General features: G+C 37.4%; 5 protein-coding genes across 8 annotated transcripts; 3 read left to right on the top strand and 2 right to left on the bottom strand.

The window, feature by feature from the left end:
• Window positions 1–1,090: 1,090 nt before the first annotated feature.
• Window positions 1,091–4,446, top strand: LOC111469987 (pentatricopeptide repeat-containing protein At1g80270, mitochondrial-like). The gene is made up of 3 exons (XM_023115423.1): window positions 1,091–1,277; window positions 1,858–2,443; window positions 3,028–4,446. Exons 1-3 carry the CDS (start codon window positions 1,243–1,245, stop codon window positions 4,273–4,275), a joined length of 1,869 nt encoding a protein of 622 aa, XP_022971191.1. The 5' UTR covers window positions 1,091–1,242; the 3' UTR covers window positions 4,276–4,446.
• Window positions 4,447–4,554: 108 nt separating this feature from the next.
• Window positions 4,555–6,905, bottom strand: LOC111470067 (transcription factor HBP-1b(c38)-like). The gene is made up of 9 exons (XM_023115541.1): window positions 6,891–6,905; window positions 6,802–6,806; window positions 6,665–6,707; window positions 6,501–6,560; window positions 6,188–6,265; window positions 6,022–6,073; window positions 5,511–5,782; window positions 5,179–5,427; window positions 4,555–5,039 (listed from the first exon to the last, which is right to left on the bottom strand). Exons 1-9 carry the CDS (start codon window positions 6,903–6,905, stop codon window positions 4,893–4,895), a joined length of 921 nt encoding a protein of 306 aa, XP_022971309.1. The 3' UTR covers window positions 4,555–4,892.
• A 10-nt stretch (window positions 6,906–6,915) lies between these two features.
• On the top strand, window positions 6,916–17,061 carry LOC111469984 (protein kinase and PP2C-like domain-containing protein). Of its 4 annotated transcripts, XM_023115417.1 has the most exons (15): window positions 6,916–7,094; window positions 7,171–7,288; window positions 7,438–7,604; window positions 7,769–7,836; window positions 7,971–8,194; window positions 8,542–8,593; window positions 9,119–9,656; window positions 9,775–9,844; window positions 9,933–10,152; window positions 10,236–10,340; window positions 10,453–10,548; window positions 10,656–10,799; window positions 12,032–12,129; window positions 12,711–12,821; window positions 12,984–13,117. In XM_023115417.1, the coding sequence occupies exons 1-14, from the start codon at window positions 6,980–6,982 to the stop codon at window positions 12,757–12,759; spliced, it is 2,064 nt and encodes a 687-aa protein (XP_022971185.1). In that variant the 5' UTR covers window positions 6,916–6,979; the 3' UTR covers window positions 12,760–12,821; window positions 12,984–13,117. The 4 variants fall into 4 exon arrangements, with proteins under 4 accessions (XP_022971185.1, XP_022971187.1, XP_022971184.1 ...); XM_023115419.1 differs by lacking the exon at window positions 12,984–13,117 and having other exon boundaries at window positions 12,698–12,786; XM_023115416.1 differs by lacking the exons at window positions 6,916–7,094; window positions 7,171–7,288; window positions 7,438–7,604; ... (7 more) ...; window positions 10,453–10,548; window positions 10,656–10,799 and adding exons at window positions 11,580–11,845; window positions 13,354–13,453; window positions 14,321–14,373; ... (4 more) ...; window positions 16,571–16,659; window positions 16,735–17,061 and having other exon boundaries at window positions 12,984–13,244.
• A 651-nt stretch (window positions 17,062–17,712) lies between these two features.
• LOC111469986 (pentatricopeptide repeat-containing protein At1g80270, mitochondrial-like) lies at window positions 17,713–21,067 on the top strand. Its single transcript, XM_023115422.1, has 3 exons — window positions 17,713–17,897; window positions 18,478–19,063; window positions 19,649–21,067. Exons 1-3 carry the CDS (start codon window positions 17,863–17,865, stop codon window positions 20,894–20,896), a joined length of 1,869 nt encoding a protein of 622 aa, XP_022971190.1. The 5' UTR covers window positions 17,713–17,862; the 3' UTR covers window positions 20,897–21,067.
• Window positions 21,068–21,242: 175 nt separating this feature from the next.
• LOC111469998 (TGACG-sequence-specific DNA-binding protein TGA-2.1-like) lies at window positions 21,243–22,513 on the bottom strand (the record flags this gene model as incomplete). The annotated part of the gene is made up of 3 exons (XM_023115438.1): window positions 21,243–21,727; window positions 21,867–22,115; window positions 22,199–22,513. Coding segments are annotated over 3 exons (711 nt in total), but the record flags the coding sequence as incomplete, so codon positions are not given.
• Window positions 22,514–22,544: the final 31 nt, after the last annotated feature.

Here is a 22,544-nt window from a genome sequence, read left to right as displayed (position 1 = left end):
TAAGATTAAGATTAATTTAATCGAATAAGATACTATATTTTTAAATTTTCTCGGTTGAATTTCTTCTTATGCGGGCACCGAAAACAAAGAACAAAATCCTTCAAACTTGCGAAAAATATACTATTTATTACCGTAAGAAAAAAAAACAAGGTAAGATATTTAAATTATTTATATATTAATTTTTGTGTCTAGAAAATGCTTAGAAAGTATTCCAAATATTTATATATTGGTTTTTGACGCCAGGAGGATAAAAGTTGAAGCTCAAACTCTAAGAGTAGTCCCAACTATAACGCCTACAAGTTTGAATCATTATATTAATTTTTTTTGTTGACATTTTCATGAAAATCAATATAATGGCTTACTAATTTGTTTTAAAAATTATAACNCACTAGATTCTAAGATTCGCATATCAACACTAAACCATTATATAATAATCCATTGATGAACCCATGAGATCGCTTCCGAGTACCGGAGCAGGAGGAGGAGGAACGGGTATTTCTCCAAAAATGTTTTCTTCAATCTCTTTGTATTTGGAGAAACTTTCTCTGATCTTCACTCTTTGCCTCTCCTCCGGTAAACAAAGACTAAACTCTGGATAAATGAGAGGGAACACTATCTCCCTTCATTCAACCCTTTGAACGAAATGTAGCAAAAGGAAGGAAAAGACATCCCTTTGTATTTGGAGAAACCATATTTATAAACCTCAAAAATATTTAGTGCACACCTCCCCCTTCTGCTTCGCTTGCCAAACATTATTCTCAAACTAAGTGTTTTTCTTTTTATTCTTTTCTTTCCTTATTTATTTATTTTTTCTACCAATTATTTTGAAACCTTTTCTAATCATAATTTCAATTAACTAGAATAATTTAGTTTTGGTTTACTCATCTACAAGGTTGAATCATTATATTAATTTTTTTTTTGTTGACATTTTCATGAAAATCAATATAATGGCTTACTAATTTGTTTTAAAAATTATAACAACATATTTATTTATTAATTTATAGTTTTCAAGTTTTTTTAAAGTATGTATGTAATATTTTTATAAAATTATTTCAGTGAGCAGCTCTGCTTTAAACCTTGGCCCGAGTCCACCGCCAGATACAAGAAAACGGGAGTCTCACACCAAAGGGTTTTTAGGGTTTAACACCAACGTCTCTGCCGTGGCTATTTCCATCCCCCCTCCTTTCCTCTCTTACACCTCTGCTACTAACCCCTTCACTCCTATCATCATCTCATCTCATCATGTGGGCTCTTCGTAGAGCTTCTACTCCTCTCAGGTATGCTTCTCTTCTTCTAACTGCACCTCTCCGCTTCTTTATTCCTTGATGCCAACACTCGCCACCCGAATACGTTTGTTTTCAATCTTGTTTTCACTTTACACTTCCCTTCTTTCAATGGGTTTCGCTTTCGTTCACTATTTCTTCAACTAACATTCTTGCTTGCCTCTGATCGACTTTCCGGTGCTCATTACAGAAGGAAATTAAGTAGAAAGTTGTGTGCCATTTTTTCTCTTCCGTTTCTGGTTTTATTCGCATTCAAGCTCAAATCTGAAGCTTAGTTATTTCTACAATTTAAATGTTTCTGGGTTTCACAATCTATCTTTATAGTTGTCGGCCTATTATCAAGGGGGCATTTCCTTTTTTCTCTGTAAGGAAGAAGAAGTTTTGGAGATGGCAGTTCCCCGAAATCATCCATTATTAATCATTCAAACGACTGTTTTTGTATGTATGTATTTCTGTATTTATGTATTTCTGTATGTATAATATATGTGCGTGTATATTGCGGTAACCGGTGCGGAGGGTACGATACCTCCAATTTTTCATATCCCTCTCTGAATTTTTTGTGTTCTCTTTCTAGGAATCAAGGATATAGAATAAGAACTTCGTACGTCTTTGGCAAACTAGAGGCGCCATATTCTTGGGAAGGAAATATAGTTGCTTCGGCTATCATCCCTGCTATATCTGATGGATGCATTTCTTTTGAGAGAAATAGCCTTGCAACATGGCGGCCCTCTGGGCTTTCTATTAGTAGCCATGGTCTATCTTCACAAGCTGGTGCTGAGAACAGTGGAGAGGAAGATGACTTGGAAGATGGGTTTTCTGAACTTGAAACACTTCCAAGCACTGATGCACTTGAAGATAATAAAGCAGCTGATGAAAATGAAGGGGAATTAACCTCTGAATCAGAACTTGATGATGATACTGTCGATGCTGGGACTCAAAATGAACTGGATTTACCTGAGCTTGAAACTGAGCTTGCTGAAAAGATACCAGCGAAAAGGGCTCCTTCAGAGCTGTTCAAGGCTATTTGGAGTGCTCCGGGTTCATCTGTTCCCAGTGCACTTGACAAGTGGGTCAGTGAAGGAAAAGAATTAAGCCGTGCTGACATCTCTCTGGCTATGCTCAATCTTCGCAGACGTCGAATGTTTGGGAAGGCTTTGCAGGTAAATTGACTTGATTTTACTTTTTCAAGCAATGGAATTCATTCGTATGGTTTTAGGTTTTGTCGCGCTTGGGATTTCGGTTCATTCGTATGGTTTTAGGTTTTGTCACTCTTGGGATTTCAGGATGGTAATATTGATAAATCTCTTACAAATACAAAATGATTTCAGGATGTATTTGTTAGTTGATTAAAATACAAATTTTAGGCTGGTAATCAGTAAACCCGAGTATGTGGATCAATTTTTTAGAAGTACCATTATCAAATGCTTCTATAGAAATTTGTTAAGCTGGCTTATGGCATTCAATAAATGGTGCCAGGACTGCGTATAGAATTTTCACATGGTTTGATATTAGGTTGAGCTGCATGTAACTGCTTGATTTATTAGTATATATGAATTTTGCATTTATTATTGTTAGTCTTATAAAGTCATTATTGGCAAGAAAATGGTTGTGCGAGTTTTAGCTATTTTATTGGTAAAGAATATTGTAGCTACCGTGTTTTTTAAAAATATTTTGCCTATTTGTTCAACATTCTTATTCATCATTTCTTCAACTCATTACTTGCATTGCTGTATGGGTTTCACAGTTTTCAGAGTGGTTGGAAGCAAGTGGACAACTTGAGTTCGTTGACAGAGACTATGCTTCTCGCCTTGACTTGATTGCAAAGGTACATGGTCTCCATAGGGCAGAAGGTTACATCGCTAAAATCCCGAAATCATTCCAGGGGGAGGTGATATACCGAACTCTTTTGGCTAACTGTGTGGTCGCCAACAATGTAAAAAAAGCAGAGGAAGTATTTAACAAAATGAAGGACCTTGAATTTCCAATCACAGCCTTTGCTTGCAACCAGTTGCTTCTTCTTTACAAGAGACTTGACAAGAGGAAAATAGCCGACGTTCTGTTGTTGATGGAGAAAGAAAATGTCAAGCCTTCTCTGTTTACTTACAAGATCCTAATTGATGCTAAAGGCCTTTCAAATGACATGATGGGTATGGAACAAGTTGTTGATACAATGAAGGCTGAAGGAATCGAACTTGATGTAAATACACTTTCCATATTAGCGAAGCACTATGCTTCAGGTGGGCTTATAGACAAAGCCAAGGCCATCTTAAAGGAGATGGAAGATGTGAGCTCCAAAGAATCTAGATGGCCTTGCAGAATTTTACTTCCCCTTTATGGAGAACTACAAATAGAAGATGAAGTGAGGAGGGTCTGGAAGATCTGCGAGGCTAATCCTCGCATGGATGAATGCATGGCTGCCATTGTTGCATGGGGAAAGCTGAAGAACGTCCAAGAAGCAGAGGAAATTTTTGATAGAGTTTTAAAAACATGGAAGAAGCTTTCCTCGAAACAATACTCTACCATGTTGAAGGTCTATGCAGACAATAAGATGCTGACGAAGGGCAAGGATCTAGTCAAGCAGATGGCAGACAGCGGTTGCCGAATCGGTCCATTAACATGGGATGCAGTTGTGAAACTCTATGTGGAAGCTGGGGAGGTAGAAAAGGCAGATTCTTTCTTGCAGAAGGCAGTCCAGAAAAACCAGATGAAGCCATTGTTTACCTCTTACATGGTTATCCTGGATCAGTATGCAAGGAGGGGTGACGTCCACAATGCAGAGAAAATGTTTCATAGGATGAGACTATCAGGTTACGTGGCTAGATTCAGCCAGTTTCAAGCTCTAATACAGGCATACATTAATGCCAAGGCTCCAGCCTACGGCATGAAAGAGAGAATGAAGGCAGATAATGTGTTTCCAAACAAAGCTTTGGCAGGAAAATTAGCCCAAATCGATGCATTCAGGAAGACAGCAGTGTCGGATTTGCTTGACTGAGGAATTTAATTTGATACTTGGGAATGTATAAACTCCTCGGATTTCAACTCTATTTTACAAATCAAGTATTTGTTAGTTAATCTGATGGCTGCGCTTTGAAATTTGACATCAGCATACCTGTTAGGACAAACAGAACTACATAATGGATTGTGCTGCACGTGTTTTACAACATATTTTGTTTGTTCGAATACCCATTATTACCAAGAACACTCTGGTTTTGCAGTAAACTCAAAATGGTTTACTTACTCAAAGAATATTATTTGAAAATAAATTATAATATGATCCCTGGTGTAGGCTGATGTAATACAAATGTAAGTTACAATACAACCTATTTTCCCATTCAGTTCTGTGAAACATCACCTGAAAAGATTATTGTAATAAGCCATACAATATCACCAACCGACACTGAACAACTGAAAATGTGAAAGCTATATATATGTATATATCAATCACAAACTTCACCCTACACCACCATTACTCATCTTCATCCATTGTACAATTCCTATGACAGAAGCAGCTTCATCCAATGAAGCAGTGCAATTCTGTGTGGTCGCACACTTTAAGGCACTTGTTTGATAAATTTGACAGATTAACTAGAGATAACTCCCATGCCCCTTTCACTCTCGTGGCCGTGCAAGCCAGAGAGAGCTTAGAGCTCGAAGGCGGGAGAAGTAGTCGTTTATTGCAAGAAGCGCACGAGCCGATTGACGGGTTGTCAATATGCGATGCATTTGTTGAAGTGTTTGTTGACGAAGATTATCGGCCTGCAAGTTATAGAAAGAGAAGGAAAAATGAAAGTGAGAAAACATGGACAAAGATTTCAACTTTACTTGTTCGTTGCATAAGCAAGGTATAAATGTAACAAGATGGAACAGAGTGACATAAAATATAAAACCAAATTACCTGGCGTAGGAAGCCATCAAGAGTTCCAAGCTTTCCCATTGCCATGGCCATTTGACCCATATAATTAGCCACATTACCTGATGACCCCGACGTAGCAGGCGTGCCACTGGCCAACGTTTCAGCCAAGGATTGCTGCAATGCATCCATTCCTTGTGAGAGAGCATCTTCTGCCTGTTGTGATAATTGTTGCAGGTTGCAGATTTCCGCTACTTGCTGCTCGGTCAAAGGCTCCAATTGGCTTACAAGAAGCTGCATTAACTTCATGTAAGCACCAACCTATAAATGTTTTCTTCCTCTACTTTCATATGCTTACCACCTACATAATTTCTTACCTTTAGGATCTCAGATGAACGGAAGCCACCAATCCACAGGAAACACCGCTCTGCTGGTGTCTTCCACATTCCTGACAAGATGTGGAACACATCAGCTTTGGCTGCAATGCCTTTCAACCTGAAAATATCATCGAACTGTGCAGTCACATTATCAACAACCGTTCGCAGTTCAGTGTCACCCGCGTGTGAATTAACTGCCGCTCTAAGCTCATTTATCAGCCTGTTATGCTCCTCTAACCAACGTGAATATTCTACATCAAATGCTAGTGCACCTACAAACACAAACAAGAAAACATATGACAGTGAATCAAAAAATGTTTAAACACACCCTACGAAGACAAATTCACGACTTTGAATATTGTAAAAAAGTCATTCACATCAAAACCTTATAAATTATCAAGAATGACATTCAACTCATGATGAATTGAGAACAAACGCAGCAGGATAACTCAACAACTGATATGTTAAAAAAGTCACGTGCATAAAATGCTAACTGAAAAGGCTTGAATACCATTTCCACTCATGGAATGAGCTTGGTCTCCAGAACTTGAAATGAAGATACCCTGCATAAATTGTGGTGGAAGATTTAAGTAAAAGCATGCAACTCAGAACTTTCCAACTAAATTGGAAAGATTATGTACTATGATGACCAAGCACAAAAATATAGATAACTCAACCTGCTGACGGGCTCGCTGAAGTTCTTGCTCGAGCTGAGTAAGCTTCAGCCTGCTACTTTCTAGCTGCTGCACATATGCCTATGAAAAGGATGTAAAGTGATAAAGAAATATTATTGAGATTCATAGCATAATATGATCAAACTCGCTGAACATTTCTAAGCAACTAAAAGTCAATATCAGTTATAAAGCACAACAATCTGCAACCATCATTGAAGCCAAATTCTTCAGAAAAGGTACAGCTTGTTCGATACTACATGGATTACAATTTTTAGATAATTAGTAGAAATAGAAATCAATGATAATGGAAGCTTACCTTTTTCCTTAAACGACTTTTTCTAGCAGCTTCACGATTTTGGGCCAGCCTTCGTAAGGTCTGAAAGGGATGTCAAACAACATATTATTTGATTGAACGAGCTCCTATTTATCCATCAACATGTTCAGACAAGAATGTAAAGATATTTCAGTTTAAAATATAACCTTCTGATCTGCTGTTTTTTCCTTCAACTTGTTGTTGAGTTTCCTTGATCATTAGAATATTATAAATATCTGAAAATCATTAGAATGTTATAAATACGACAGGGGATATGTGAGTGTAATAGTCTTCCTTATTTAACAAAATCTCTCGTAATTATGTCCAAATTTAGGTCAACTTAGAAAAAAAAATAATTAAAAATATTTTTGAATTAATAAAATAAATAAATACTTGAAATAAACACATTCAAAGGTTTGACGAAGGGATGAATAATGCTATAAAATGAGGCTTTCCTCAAATTTTCTCCCCTGAAAACGGAGATGGGGTTGCAAATTGGGGATCCGAATACGTGCATCAGGGGCTGCTGCTCCAGCAAATCCATTCCTCTTCATCTTCCACCTTCCGCATTCTCGCTCCTCTCCCCAATTGCCCGAGGTAACCTCTGAATCATCATCCTTTTCATTCACTCAACGCCTTGCTGACAGATTGGATTCATGTAATGGTCACGCAGGGGCGGAGAGTACTGTGTATGAAGGAAGGTTGGATGGTAAAAGAGTTGCTATAAAGAAGCCCATCTTGTCTACTTCCGACGACTTGGACAAGTTTCATAGGGAGCTTCAGATACTATGGTCAGTCCCTCTTTCTCTCTCTCTCGCTCTGTTTATATTCGATGGGTCCTTGTTTTTTTTTTTTTTTCTTTGTGATAAGCATTGATGATAATGGGTGCGTTTTTTTTTGAAAAAACTTTTTATAATTGTCAATTTTTGTTTCCATGAAGCGAATTAGATCATCCAGGCATAGTAAAACTTTTCGCAGTCAATGCGAGGCCACCGAACTACTTGTTTTTCTTCGAATTCTATGAGTTTCCGAATCTTGCGGAGAAATTGCATGCTGAAGAATGGAATCCGAGTATCAATCAGGTGCTCACGATTACTATAGAGTTAGGTAATGTTTTTCCACTATCAGTTTTGATAACATGTTCTTTTTTCTTTATTGTCTTGTACAAAATCAACAATAAAACTTGTACAATTAGGCTTGTGTTCTTTTTTAGGTTTAATTAAACATGCAAATTTAGTTTCATTATTCTACTTCCAATTTTGCTCTTCCAGCCAAGGCTTTGCAGTATTTGCATAACTTGGGGATTGTGCATAGGGATGTGAAACCAGCAAACGTTCTTGTAAGTTTCTTCCACAATTACTTCGTTAATTTGGTCATTTACTTGCCCTAACGATGTGATAATTTCCAAGTGGCACGGCCTTTGATTGGGTGTACTTGACAGTGGCACTAAGCATTAGTGGGGTTCTGATGCAGCTTGGCAAAGATTTACGTCCATACTTGGCTGATTTTGGTTTAGCAGTACACCAGAAACATCTGAAAGGAATCTCCGCAGAAAACTGGAAGTCATCTGGGAAGCCAACAGGTGGTTTCTATAAGAAAAGCATGGTTGGGACACTCATTTATATGGCACCTGAGATATTGAGAAAGGAAATACATACAGACCTATCAGATGTCTACAGTTTTGGCATCTTAATGAAGTACGACTTCTTAATACTTGCATGACACCTGAGATATTAAGGAAGGAAATAATTTGCTACTATTTTGCTACCTAATATCCACTCAACAATACCCACCTCATGCAGCCGATTTGGCTCCTATGTAGTTGCATGTTAATACACATACTCGAATCTTTAAAATAAATGTTTCGAAAGTTGAAGGACCTAAATGAAAGAATTATGAAACTTCAGGGATTAAAATGGGACATAAACCATCAAACTTTTGGGTTCTTATAAAGTTGGTTGACCTCTGTCTTCTCATTTTTTTCTGAAGCATCTTTCTGTTTTTCCACATAAATCTTGAATCCTTGACTTTCCTCCTACTGCAGCGAGCTTTTGACTGGTGTTGTTCCATATACTGATCTTCGAACTGAAGCACAGGTCAGATATGTTGAACTAGTTAATTCTTTTACCAATGACATTCAAGTTTCGATTTAATCTCTTAACCTTTTTAATTATTCCTTTTCTGTAAGTAGTCATCAAATGTTGCTAGCGGCAAGTTTGAGGCATGATACTTGGTGAGTTGACAAAAATTTAGAAGAAAATTGAAACCTCCTAATAGAGGAACAAGAAATTGGAAATTTTCATGTACCATATCACGCAAGATCATGATCAACCACATTTAATATCTATGAATGGAAATGGTGTAACTGAAAGAAGTAAAGTTCAAGGGACCAAATTAAAACATTTTAAGCAATAGAAACTAAATTGGAAAACTAACCCCAACAGTGGTGGATTAAAATATATATTTTAGCCTTATCGAGAAAAAGAAAAAGAAAAGGAAAATAGCTTGGATTGACAGGCATTACTTCATATTTAGCATTGATGCATCAGCAGATGCGGTTCATCTTGCCCTTTTTATAGTACTTGATGGCTAAATGAATGGTGCGCATTTTGATTGGGCAGGCCCACACTGTACTGGAAATGAATTATACGGAGCAGCTGCTTACCGCAGCTATTGTCTCAGATGGCTTGCGTCCTGCTCTTCCTAATGATGAGTCTGGCGCACCATCAAGGTTGTTGTCACTTATACGAAGGTGCTGGGATGAAAATCCAAAAAATAGACCATCTTTTTCTGATATAGTTGTGGACCTAGAGTCAATTTGGGAGGACAGAAAGGGTTTAGAATCTGTCACCCCTATGCATCCCAATTTGTGTGGTAGTGTTAGTGATGCTAGTGAAAATGATTATGCATATCAAGAAGATATTAATTGGTCAAATCAGGGCGAACAGTTTTCTAGAAAGGCTTCTAATGCAGATGAGTGTGCTGTGAATGTTTGGCTTGATTCCTCATCCGATCATTCGGCATACCGCCCAATACTTTCTTGGGGATCTTTTTCCACTTGTGGCAGGAGGGAGACCATGGAGGACTCTCATTTCCTCTTGCCTAACATGTGTAACAAAGAAGACATCCATGCTTTTGGAATCTTTGATGGTCATAGAGGTTTGTAATTGTAATTTCTTTTTAACTATTGTTCCTCTGACAATACGCTGTTGCTTTAGTCACTTCAATGCATTACAAGTGCGTCAAATGCCTAATGTTATAGCTTTAAAGCATGCAGGTGCAGCAGCTGCTGAGTTTTCAGCTCAAGCTATTCCTGGATTCTTGCAAACGTCATGCTCCACAACAAGGTTTTCATTCTTTCTTCTAGTACTCTCCAATTTTTATCATCCGGCATTTTTTCTTTTCATCTACTGAGATGGAATCTTGTGTGTGCAGTCCTGTGGATGCATTAAAGGAAGCATTTGTAAAAACAGATGTTGAGTTTAGAAAAGAACTCAATTTTTTTCGCAAATCCAAGAAAGTTAAACAGAAAGACTGGCATCCTGGTTGCACTTCTGCTGTTGCTCTAATTGTTAGAGACAGGCTTTTTGTTGCCAATGCTGGTGATTGCAGGACAATATTGTGTCGGGCTGGTGATCCCGTCGTTTTAAGTAAGGTGGGTTTTGTGTATGCTTTTTGCTTTTCTAAAATCTTTTATTATATTAACATATCAGAGAGGTAATAAACATTTTGTATCAGGATCATGTCGCTAGTTGTGTCGAGGAGCGAGAGCGTGTCATCAAGGCTGGAGGGCAGGTCAAATGGCAAGTTGATACATGGAGGGTTGGTCCGGCTGCTCTTCAGGTCTCTCTTTTCATATGGTGGTGTTGTATCTGCATACTGAAAACGATATTTGTAGTAGTTGTTGTTTTGTCATTAAATAATGTTTTGAACCGAGTGTTTTGAGGCTGAACAGGTGACTCGTTCAATTGGCGACGATGATCTGAAGCCGGCTGTGAGTGCAGAACCTGAGATAACAGAAACTGTTTTGAGTTCACAGGATGATTACCTGGTAAGATTAGTTTTCGAGTTATGTTTCATTTCAAAGAATTGGTAATTTTGATCCATTTGTGTCGATCATGAAAGCATGAGGATGATGGTGTGGTGCATATCTCTCAGGTTATGGGGAGTGATGGGCTATGGGATGCCCTGAGCAACTCTGAGGTGGTGGGTATCATCAGGGACACGGTGAAAGAAGCGGGAATGTGTTCAAAGCGGCTTGCAACAGAAGCAGTAGCCAGGGGGAGCAAGGATAACATTACGGTAATTGTTGTATTTTTACATCCAGTATGTACAGTAGAGAGAATTTATTAAGTGGTGGCCCACCTCTTCTACCTACCACACACACAATTTGTTCATAATATACAAATGTTGTATTATTTGTTGAGTACCAGAATTACAAATTACTTGTGATTAGAATTTTAGTTTTATGGGTTTCAAACTTCAATTTCATCCAAATTACTTGTGGTTTAACTCTATTTTCATTTAAATAGATTCTTTTAATTACAAGTTTGTTTGGTTGCACAATGTGATTTTACAAATAGAGACTAAATAGAGCTACGAGGACCAACAAAGAAACAAAATTTTGATTATTTCATAGTTCAATCTTGAACTTTTATAATCAATCATATCAATTTACATCTCTTCTCAAATTACAATTTGGACTTTAATTAGAAATGTATAAGAAGGGATTTAGGAAACAAAATTTAAAATACATTATTTATCAATATAAGCATTAAATAATGAGATAAAAACTCATTCTTCTTTCTTCTTAAGCCGTTTTCCAAATTTTTAGAGATGAGAGAAATAGTCTATTTAATTAGTTTAAATTATATATTTAGTGACAAATTTGTTAAAAAGTTGTATTTAATAAACTGTTAATTTTTTTATTATCATTTTTTTTTTTGGTTGGTTAATTAACGAACTATTTCTCAAAAAGATTATTTATTTTTTTAATTTAAGAATTAAATAGAAATAAATTAAAATAAATAATTTGAAAAAAAGGGGGGCAGGGAGGGAAGCAGAAGATCAACAAGGGGAATCGCGGACTGCAAAAAGTAGAGAAGAATTAAAGAGAGAGAGGGAGGGTGTGGGCCCCACATCTCCCGCCTTTCCTATAAAAACTAAAAAGCATGTAACGTATCACCCAACCATCCCAAAACAAGCGCGCCTATTCCTTTGTTTGCCTCACTCCATTTCTCCTCCTTCCTTTTGAACTTTCCCTCTCACAAATCACACAGAGATTCATGTGAACTTCCCTGTAACGCTGCTTCGATCAACAAAAAAAAGTGTACGAGTATCTACTTCCGGTGTGTGCTTCAAACTCTCTGGTATTTTCTCCTTCATTTTAGCGCATTTCTTCTCTTTCTTTTCATATCTCTCTCTTTTAGTTGCGTGTTTGTTTGATTCATTGCCGGAACTCGCTCGGAAGTACTCGGTTTGGTGTTCGAGGTTCTAATTTGATTACTTTTTTGTTTTTTTTTTTTCTTTTGTAGGTGTTTTGCATAATGGAGAAGAAGGCTACCCTGGCAGCTGCGATGGATTGGAGACTGAAAATCAAGAACGAAACTGGACAGAAATTTGTCAAGTCTTTGTAATCTCTGCAAACCTAACTGATCATTCAACTATTCTGTTTTTTCCTCCTTTCTAAATTCTATTTTGTTTTATTTATCGTTTGTTTGGAGTTTTGGAGATTGAATTAGGAGAGTGACTGGAAATTTGTGTTGGCTTCTTGGAATAATGTGCTGATTAGTCTAGTTTAATTCGGTTACTATGGTGATTGATATCGATTACTTTGTTTAAGAAGCCGCATTTATTATTTTCTGACCAGAACTAATTTTTCTGTAACTACTCTTTGAAGAAGCCTCATTTTCCTGGTTCGATTGTTGACTTGGAAATTTCGTGGCCTTGTTTGAGTTTCTCTTTGCCGTTTCGAATTCTATTGGATTCTTGTAATGTATTAATCTGTAGTGTTGAATTTGATTGCTGCTGGTTGAGCTTGATTTCTTCGTTTGAAAAGATAGATTTGTCATTAGCTGATTGCTACTAAATCTTTCGAAATGGTTGATGGAAGAAGAGTTTTTCTGATTCTATCATTGACTTGAGAATTCTAACGCATTGTTTAAGTTTCTATTTACTGTCTTGGATTTTAATGACAACAGCGTGACGTTGTAGATACGCAAAGTTGAAGGAACAGTGGTCTGCTTGCCGTCCTGATGCCTAAAACAAATTACTAACCTTGCGATGGAACACGAGAAGAAGTTGTTTAAAAATGCAAATTCTGAGGTATATTAGTAAACTTTCCATGTTTTCTGATATGAGAACTGTTCTTTTTCCCTTTCTGACTTTTTGGATGCACTTGTACCATACTAATCTTCTAAGTTTTCACTTTGTTCCAATTTGCAACATATGTAATCTTCTTTTCTTCTTATTGCTTATGCCTCTCAGGAACAACATATTCCGCAGTCACTGTCACAGCCACACGAACGACTACATGGACAAAAACTGAAAGTCAGACAGACGCATCAACAATATGTTATGCATAATCAAAGCTGTGTTAAACCACAGAATATACTAACTGCACCATGTCGACCACAGGGTTTCCAGAGTCGAGCTTTTGGAAATCATATGCCCCCAGAAATGTTCACACAACATCCAAAAGTTGTGAACTTGCAGCCAAATGAGAATTTGAGTGCCCAAGTAAAAGAGGTATTTGATTCTGTCTATAATCAAATCTCAGTTGAGCATTTGTAACTAGGTATTTGGTTGTATATCTATATTATACATATTGCTACGAAAGTCAAGCCTTACATAACAGGAAGTGATTGATGAAGATTTTATTGGCTCAACATTCTTACATCAACACTATTCTGCGATTGAGCAGCATAAGCAACACCAGTCGGTCGGAGCTTCTGCAGGTAAGTTTAAGGTTCTGAAGAAAAATTCTATTTGAAATCAACACTACGATTTAAAGCCAAATATAGATGGAGAATGAAGAAGGATTTTGTCTTAACAATCTGTTTCTTTTCTTCCATTTACCTATTGAATGCATGATATTTATAAAGAAAATGTTTGCATCGTATTTAATCGCAATTTTTGAGCTTTTTGTATGCAAGAGTTAAAGCTTGTGAAATCAACACCATTTACCTAACAATATGCATTTTTTTTTTTTCAGTTTCACTTTTCAAAAGTGCTTTTGAAATCTTGACCACATTTGGAAAACGAAGTATAGAGTTTTTGAAACTACTCCTTTTGACAAAAAGGCTAGCCAGAATTTGATAACTGTTTTAAGGAAAGTGGATTTGAAAGCAAATAAACCTTTAGCTTACATAAAATTAAATGTTTCACTTTTAAAATGGAAAACTAGAAACAAAATCATTATAATAATGAAATCTTAGTTACTAACCTCCTATAATGAGAGGAAGACAGATTACAAGTTATAATTTCATATATTGCATATTTTTAAATGTTCTTTCCTTCGAAGGACGTTCTCCTCAACTTAGGTGACTTGTATTTTTAGAAACATTAGATTTAATCAACTGCTCTATAGAATATTTGGATACCCAACGCCTTCCCATAAATGCTACTACCACTACCACTACCACTTATGAGGTTTCTTAATTTGTTTTCTACTTTTTGCATGTATTCAAAAATCAAACTAAGTTTTGAAAACTAAAAAAGTAGTTTTCGAACCAGCACAATCTTTAAAAACAGAAAAACCAAAAACAAAATGGGTTTTCAAACCCGTCTTAAGATTTTCTGTTATCTTTCATTTTATCGTGCAGTTCCAAATGGAAATCCAAATGCAGAAGATTGGCATGATCTGGCATTGTCTGAGGTAATTGTATTCTAGCATTGGTGTGAATTTGTTATTATATTGATGTATAAATACAATCATTGATCTGGCATTGTTTTGTTAATTGATTTCTTAATATTGTTTCTATTATTTATCTAAAAATGATTAAATTATCGGCATCCATATCGACATCAAGATTTCAATTTCACGGATATATCGATAAAATATTGATATTGAAAAGTATTTTTTTAATCATTAAGTCTGATCCACGGTTGTCTCCAACATCATCTACTATGGATGTTGGGAGTTTTCTTTTACATTTTTAGTAATGAATTCATGGAAGCATCATGGATGTCAGGACGTGAACTTTTTATAATTTAAATTCAGTGCTAAGCCGCTTTTTATTTATATATTTATTTATTTCAGGTGCAACGCCTCAGGACACACTTGCCTCTTTTGAAGAAGGCATATGTGAGGGCATCTGAACAGTGTCTGCAGGTACTAAATTGATTTCAAATAAATATTTTATGGAACAGCCATATTTGCTTGATCTTCATCAGACTCATCTCATTCTTATTTTAAACCACTTTTATGCCTTACCGTTCATGTATTCTGTCCATATCCCTTCATGGATCTTACTTCTTGTAGGTAGGACAAACAGAGAAGATGGAGAAGTACGAGCACGATAAGAATATACTGCAAAAAATTATCAACTTTTTGAAATTGCCCGAGGACAGAATCATATCTTACACCAAAGAGAGCTTTTATCGATGTGTGCAAACAATTGAAGAAACTCTGAAAGTTCATGAGAAAGGGAGTATAAACATCGCCAGTAAGAAGCAGCCCCTACATGGGCAGCCAAGCCTTTGTCAATCTCATACAAACCCAACTCAGCAAACTGATAGTTCTGATAGTTCTTCTCCTAGAGCGCCACGAGAAATAGGTTCCTTGAGGTCAGAAGCAGACTGGATTCAGAAATATACTCCGCGGAATAGGCAACATTCAGAAAAAATCGAGCAAGAATTTAAGTCCTCGTGGATAAAGCAGAATCAGAAGTCAACAGAAAATATCCAGGCAATTCGTAGATCAGGAATGTATTTGGAGAATCATTTCAACTCGAAATTCTTTCCTCAAACTCATGAGGCTTCACGGCTTTCTCAGATTGCAGAGCGAGCACTTCCCAAAATTGCTTGCAATTCATTGTATGGAAGAGCTTCTCCCACCTCTCCTTCAACAGATGGGCTTGGAAAAATTTCTTCAAATGTTTCCTCCCTTTGGAGCCCAATCTCTCAATTCTCTCGAGGATATAGTTCTCTCAAGTTACTTAATTCCAAATCAGAAATCGAAGTCCCATCTCATGAGATCAGAAGCTATAACACAATGACCTGTCGGCTTGCAGAAACTACTCGTTTTGGAAACAATGGACAATTGTCAACAACAACTCAGCCTCATAATCGCTTGCTTAAAGCAGTAAGTCTGCGTTTGAGAAGAGTTTATGTTGCATTTGCGTGATCTACTAGATATTAGCATAAGATCATTCCTTTTTGTTTCTTAGGCTCTTCCTATTAGTTGATTCTGGGAGAGAACAAAATCTTGCAGGTTGAGTCAATATCAAATGAAGCATTAAGAGCAGCTATACTAGAAATAAGTTCAGTTACGAATATGGAAGACAGAATCACAGAACCGTGGTTTTGCGAAAAGGAAACACATTTAAGCCTGCAAGATGGGGGCGGTTTCTCAAAGAATATGAAGCGAAAAATGAATGCAACAACCTTAAATGACATGCCATCGCCTTGCAGTGATATTGTTGGGTCTGAACCAACAGTTACATCAATAAGCAAGAAGCTCAAGAAACTGGTAATGCATAATCTCTGTCCATCTCTTTGAAACTATTATTTCTGCCCACTTTTTATTTTCCTTTTGTCTTATAGAATTATGCTGAAAATTGTGCAGTCTGATAATGCCCTATTGGAAGAAATGAGAAACATAAACAGACATTTCATTGAAACGGTCTTAGAGTTAGATACGGACGAGAATGTCAATAGGCGATTGGCCAATGCGGGTACCGTTCTTCGATGTTCATATAGAGGTGCAACCGAAGGCAAGAATTCAGTGTTCCATTCTGAAAACAACACACTAAAGGTGAGGTTTCTAGCTATTTTTCTGCTCCTTCTTTCTCCAACTTGTAAACTAGATGCAAAAATTGACCAAAATATTTATGAAAATTTGTTTCCATTAGTTGCCAGTGCTTTCAGTGAAGCTGCTTGTGCCCCTGGATTATCCAGAAGATTACCCTGTATTCCTAAGCAAATTGAACACAGACTGCGGGTATGAATTGTTATAAATAAATGTCCTTTTTTAACAGATAGTTGAAATGCACTAGTTTATTGTACATGTTTTTAGTACTGAGGATGGAGAATTTAGAGACATGTGGAGCAAAGCGACGTCCCTGCTAAGTGCATTCCTCCGCACCTCTCCTGTCTACTTGTCTCTTGAAGAGTGTGCAAAGGCATGGGATGAATGTGCTCGCGCTGTGGTATGTGATTATGCACAACGTGCTGGCGGAGGATGCTTCAGCTCTCGATATGGGAGTTGGGAGGACTGCGCCGCTACCTGACCTCCCTTTACTTTGAACAGAATTCAGCTGAACATACTATTTTGAACATAATATACCACTAGATTCTAAGATTCGCATATCAACACTAAACCATTATATAATAATCCATTGATGAACCCATGAGATCGCTTCCGAGTACCGGAGCAGGAGGAGGAGGAACGGGTATTTCTCCAAAAATGTTTTCCTCAATCTCTTTGTATTTGGAGAAACTTTCTCTGATCTTCACTCTTTGCCTCTCCTCCGGTAAACAAAGACTAAACTCTGGATAAATGAGAGGGAACACTATCTCCCTTCATTCAACCCTTTGAGCGAAATGTAGCAAAAGGAAGGAAAAGACATCTCTTTGTATTTGGAGAAACCATATTTATAAACCTCAAAAATATTTAGTGCACACCTCCCCCTTCTGCTTCGCTTGCCAAACATTATTCTCAAACTAAGTGTTTTTCTTTTTATTCTTTTCTTTCCTTATTTATTTATTTTTTCTACCAATTATTTTGAAACCTTTTCTAATCATAATTTCAATTAACTATAATAATTTAGTTTTGGTTTACTCATCTACAAGTTTGAATCATTATATTAATTTTTTTTTTGTTGACATTTTCATGAAAATCAGTATAATGGCTTACTAATTTGTTTTAAAAATTATAACAACATATTTATTTATTAATTTATAGTTTTCAAGTTTTTTTTTAAAGTATGTATGTAATATTTTTATAAAATTATTTAAGTGAGAAGCTCTGCTTTAAACCTTGGTCCGAGTCCACCGCCAGATATAAGAAAACGGGAGTCTCACACCAAAGGGTTTTTAGGGTTTAACACCAACGTCTCTGCCGTGGCTATTTCCATCCCCCCTCCTTTCCTCTCTTACACCTCTGCTACTAACCCCTTCACTCCTATCATCATCTCATCTCATCATGTGGGCTCTTCGTAGAGCTTCTACTCCTCTCAGGTATGCTTCTCTTCTTCTAACTGCACCTCTCCGCTTCTTTATTCCTTGATGCCAACACTCGCCACCCGAATACAAATGTTTTCAATCTTGTTTTCACTTTACACTTCCCTTCTTTCAATGGGTTTCGCTTTCGTTCACTATTTCTTCAACTAACATTCTTGCTTGCCTCTGATCGACTTTCCGGTGCTCATTACAGAAGGAAATTAAGTAGAAAGTTGTGTGCCATTTTTTCTCTTCCGTTTCTGGTTTTATTCGCATTCAAGCTCAAATCTGAAGCTTAGTTATTTCTACAATTTAAATGTTTCTGGGTTTCACAATCTATCTTTATAGTTGTCGGCCTATTATCAAGGGGGCATTTCCTTTTTTCTCTGTAAGGAAGAAGAAGTTTTGGAGATGGCAGTTCCCCGAAATCATCCATTATTAATCATTCAAACGACTGTTTTTGTATGTATGTATTTCTGTATTTCTGTATTTCTGTATGTATAATATATGTGCGTGTATATTGCGGTAACCGGTGCGGAGGGTACGATACCTCCAATTTTTCATATCCCTCTCTGAATTTTTTGTGTTCTCTTTCTAGGAATCAAGGATATAGAATAAGAACTTCGTACGTCTTTGGCAAACTAGAGGCGCCATATTCTTGGGAAGGAAATATAGTTGCTTCGGCTATCATCCCTGCTATATCTGATGGATGCATTTCTTTTGAGAGAAATAGCCTTGCAACATGGCGGCCCTCTGGGCTTTCTATTAGTAGCCATGGTCTATCTTCACAAGCTGGTGCTGAGAACAGTGGAGAGGAAGATGACTTGGAAGATGGGTTTTCTGAACTTGAAACACTTCCAAGCACTAATGCACTTGAAGATAATAAAGCAGCTGATGAAAATGAAGGGGAATTAACCTCTGAATCAGAACTTGATGATGATACTGTCGATGCTGGGACTCAAAATGAACTGGATTTACCTGAGCTTGAAACTGAGCTTGCTGAAAAGATACCAGCGAAAAGGGCTCCTTCAGAGCTGTTCAAGGCTATTTGGAGTGCTCCGGGTTCATCTGTTCCCAGTGCACTTGACAAGTGGGTCAGTGAAGGAAAAGAATTAAGCCGTGCTGACATCTCTCTGGCTATGCTCAATCTTCGCAGACGTCGAATGTTTGGGAAGGCTTTGCAGGTAAATTGACTTGATTTTACTTTTTCAAGCAATGGAATTCATTCGTATGGTTTTAGGTTTTGTCGCGCTTGGGATTTCGGTTCATTCGTATGGTTTTAGGTTTTGTCACTCTTGGGATTTCAGGATGGTAATATTGATAAATCTCTAACAAATACAAAATGATTTCAGGATGTATTTGTTAGTTGATTAAAATACAAATTTTAGGCTGGTAATCAGTAAACCCGAGTATGTGGATCAATTTTTTAGAAGTACCATTATCAAATGCTTCTATAGAAATTTGTTAAGCTGGCTTATGGCATTCAATAAATGGTGCCAGGACTGCGTATAGGATTTTCACATGGTTTGATATTAGGTTGAGCTGCATGTAACTGCTTGATTTATTAGTATATATGAATTTTGCATTTATTATTGTTAGTCTTATAAAGTCATTATTGGCAAGAAAATGGTTGTGCGAGTTTTAGCTATTTTATTGGTAAAGAATTTTGTAGCTACCGTGTTTTTTCTAAAATATTTTGCCTATTTGTTCAACATTCTTATTCATCATTTCTTCAACTCATTACTTGCATTGCTGTATGGGTTTCGCAGTTTTCAGAGTGGTTGGAAGCAAGTGGACAACTTGAGTTCGTTGACAGAGACTATGCTTCTCGCCTTGACTTGATTGCAAAGGTACATGGTCTCCATAGGGCAGAAGGTTACATCGCTAAAATCCCGAAATCATTCCAGGGGGAGGTGATATACCGAACTCTTTTGGCTAACTGTGTGGTCGCCAACAATGTAAAAAAAGCAGAGGAAGTATTTAACAAAATGAAGGACCTTGAATTTCCAATCACAGCCTTTGCTTGCAACCAGTTGCTTCTTCTTTACAAGAGACTTGACAAGAGGAAAATAGCCGACGTTCTGTTGTTGATGGAGAAAGAAAATGTCAAGCCTTCTCTGTTTACTTACAAGATCCTAATTGATGCTAAAGGCCTTTCAAATGACATGATGGGTATGGAACAAGTTGTTGATACAATGAAGGCTGAAGGAATCGAACTTGATGTACATACACTTTCCATATTAGCGAAGCACTATGCTTCAGGTGGGCTTAAAGACAAAGCCAAGGCCATCTTAAAGGAGATGGAAGATGTGAGCTCCAAAGAATCTCGATGGCCTTGCAGAATTTTACTTCCCCTTTATGGAGAACTACAAATGGAAGATGAAGTGAGGAGGGTCTGGAAGATCTGCGAGGCTAATCCTCGCATTGAAGAATGCATGGCTGCCATTGTTGCATGGGGAAAGCTGAAGAACGTCCAAGAAGCAGAGGAAATTTTTGATAGAGTTTTAAAAACATGGAAGAAGCTTTCCTCGAAACAATACTCTACCATGTTGAAGGTCTATGCAGACAATAAGATGCTGACGAAGGGCAAGGATCTAGTCAAGCAGATGGCAGACAGCGGTTGCCGAATCGGTCCATTAACATGGGATGCAGTTGTGAAACTCTATGTGGAAGCTGGGGAGGTAGAAAAGGCAGATTCTTTCTTGCAGAAGGCGGTCCAGAAAAACCAGATGAAGCCATTGTTTACCTCTTACATGGTTATCCTGGATCAGTATGCAAGGAGGGGTGACGTCCACAATGCAGAGAAAATGTTTCATAGGATGAGACTATCAGGTTACGTGGCTAGATTCAGCCAGTTTCAAGCTCTAATACAGGCATACATTAATGCCAAGGCTCCAGCCTACGGCATGAAAGAGAGAATGAAGGCAGATAATGTGTTTCCAAACAAAGCTTTGGCAGGAAAATTAGCCCAAATCGATGCATTCAGGAAGACAGCAGTGTCGGATTTGCTTGACTGAGGAATTTAATTTGATACTTGGGAATGTATAAACTCCTCGGATTTCAACTCTATTTTACAAATCAAGTATTTGTTAGTTAATCTGATGGCTGCGCTTTGAAATTTGACATCAGCATACCTGTTAGGACAAACAGAACTACATAATGGATTGTGCTGCACGTGTTTTACAACATATTTTGTTTGTTCGAATACCCATTATTACCAAGAACACTCTGGTTTTGCAGTAAACTCAAAATGGTTTACTTACTCAAAGAATATTATTTGAAAACCAAGAACACTCTGGTTTTGCAGTAAACTCAAAATGGTTTACTTACTCAAAGAATATTATTTGAAAATAAATTATAATATGATCCCTGGTGTAGGCTGATGTAATACAAATGTAAGTTACAATACAACCTATTTTCCCATTCAGTTCTGTGAAACATCACCTGAAAAGATTATTGTAATAAGCCATACAATATCACCAACCGACACTGAACAACTGAAAATGTGAAAGCTATATATATGTATATATCAATCACAAACTTCACCCTACACCACCATTACTCATCTTCATCCATTGTACAATTCCTATGACAGAAGCAGCTTCATCCAATGAAGCAGTGCAATTCTGTGTGGTCGCACACTTTAAGGCACTTGTTTGATAAATTTGACAGATTAACTAGAGATAACTCCCATGCCCCTTTCACTCTCGTGGCCGTGCAAGCCAGAGAGAGCTTAGAGCTCGAAGGCGGGAGAAGTAGTCGTTTATTGCAAGAAGCGCACGAGCCGATTGACGGGTTGTCAATATGCGATGCATTTGTTGAAGTGTTTGTTGACGAAGATTATCGGCCTGCAAGTTATAGAAAGAGAAGGAAAAATGAAAGTGAGAAAACATGGACAAAGATTTCAACTTTACTTGTTCGTTGCATAAGCAAGGTATAAATGTAACAAGATGGAACAGAGTGACATAAAATATAAAACCAAATTACCTGGCGTAGGAAGCCATCAAGAGTTCCAAGCTTTCCCATTGCCATGGCCATTTGACCCATATAATTAGCCACATTACCTGATGACCCCGACGTAGCAGGCGTGCCACTGGCCAACGTTTCAGCCAAGGATTGCTGCAATGCATCCATTCCTTGTGAGAGAGCATCTTCTGCCTGTTGTGATAATTGTTGCAGGTTGCAGATTTCCGCTACTTGCTGCTCGGTCAAAGGCTCCAATTGGCTTACAAGAAGCTGCATTAACTTCATGTAAGCACCAACCTATAAATGTTTTCTTCCTCTACTTTCATATGCTTACCACCTACATAATTTCTTACCTTTAGGATCTCAGATGAACGGAAGCCACCAATCCACAGGAAACACCGCTCTGCTGGTGTCTTCCACATTCCTGACAAGATGTGGAACACATCAGCTTTGGCTGCAATGCCTTTCAACCTGAAAATATCATCGAACTGTGCAGTCACATTATCAACAACCGTTCGCAGTTCAGTGTCACCCGCGTGTGAATTAACTGCCGCTCTAAGCTCATTTATCAGCCTGTTATGCTCCTCTAACCAACGTGAATATTCTACATCAAATGCTAGTGCACCTACAAACACAAACAAGAAAACATATGACAGTGAATCAAAAAATGTTTAAACACACCCTACGAAGACAAATTCA

This window comes from Cucurbita maxima, unplaced genomic scaffold, assembly GCF_002738345.1.
Source record: "Cucurbita maxima cultivar Rimu unplaced genomic scaffold, Cmax_1.0 Cma_Scf00043, whole genome shotgun sequence".
Classification (NCBI taxonomy): domain Eukaryota; kingdom Viridiplantae; phylum Streptophyta; class Magnoliopsida; order Cucurbitales; family Cucurbitaceae; genus Cucurbita; species Cucurbita maxima.
This window is presented reverse-complemented; position numbering and strand designations above follow the sequence as displayed.

Coding starts and splice junctions, on each gene's coding strand:
- LOC111469987 (XM_023115423.1), top strand. CDS start 1,243: ATGTGGGCTCTTCGTAGAGCTTCTACTCCTCTCAG. Junction 1,278..1,857: donor AGAGCTTCTACTCCTCTCAG/GTATGCTTCTCT, acceptor TTCTCTTTCTAG/GAATCAAGGATATAGAATAA. Junction 2,444..3,027: donor TGTTTGGGAAGGCTTTGCAG/GTAAATTGACTT, acceptor TGGGTTTCACAG/TTTTCAGAGTGGTTGGAAGC.
- LOC111470067 (XM_023115541.1), bottom strand. Junction 6,074..6,187: donor TTCAGCGAGCCCGTCAGCAG/GTTGAGTTATCT, acceptor CAATTTATGCAG/GGTATCTTCATTTCAAGTTC. Junction 5,783..6,021: donor TCATTCCATGAGTGGAAATG/GTATTCAAGCCT, acceptor TTGTGTTTGTAG/GTGCACTAGCATTTGATGTA.
- LOC111469984 (XM_023115416.1), top strand. CDS start 12,780: ATGGAACACGAGAAGAAGTTGTTTAAAAATGCAAATTCTGAG. Junction 14,830..14,979: donor CATCTGAACAGTGTCTGCAG/GTACTAAATTGA, acceptor TACTTCTTGTAG/GTAGGACAAACAGAGAAGAT. Junction 15,802..15,930: donor ATAATCGCTTGCTTAAAGCA/GTAAGTCTGCGT, acceptor AAAATCTTGCAG/GTTGAGTCAATATCAAATGA.
- LOC111469986 (XM_023115422.1), top strand. CDS start 17,863: ATGTGGGCTCTTCGTAGAGCTTCTACTCCTCTCAG. Junction 17,898..18,477: donor AGAGCTTCTACTCCTCTCAG/GTATGCTTCTCT, acceptor TTCTCTTTCTAG/GAATCAAGGATATAGAATAA. Junction 19,064..19,648: donor TGTTTGGGAAGGCTTTGCAG/GTAAATTGACTT, acceptor TGGGTTTCGCAG/TTTTCAGAGTGGTTGGAAGC.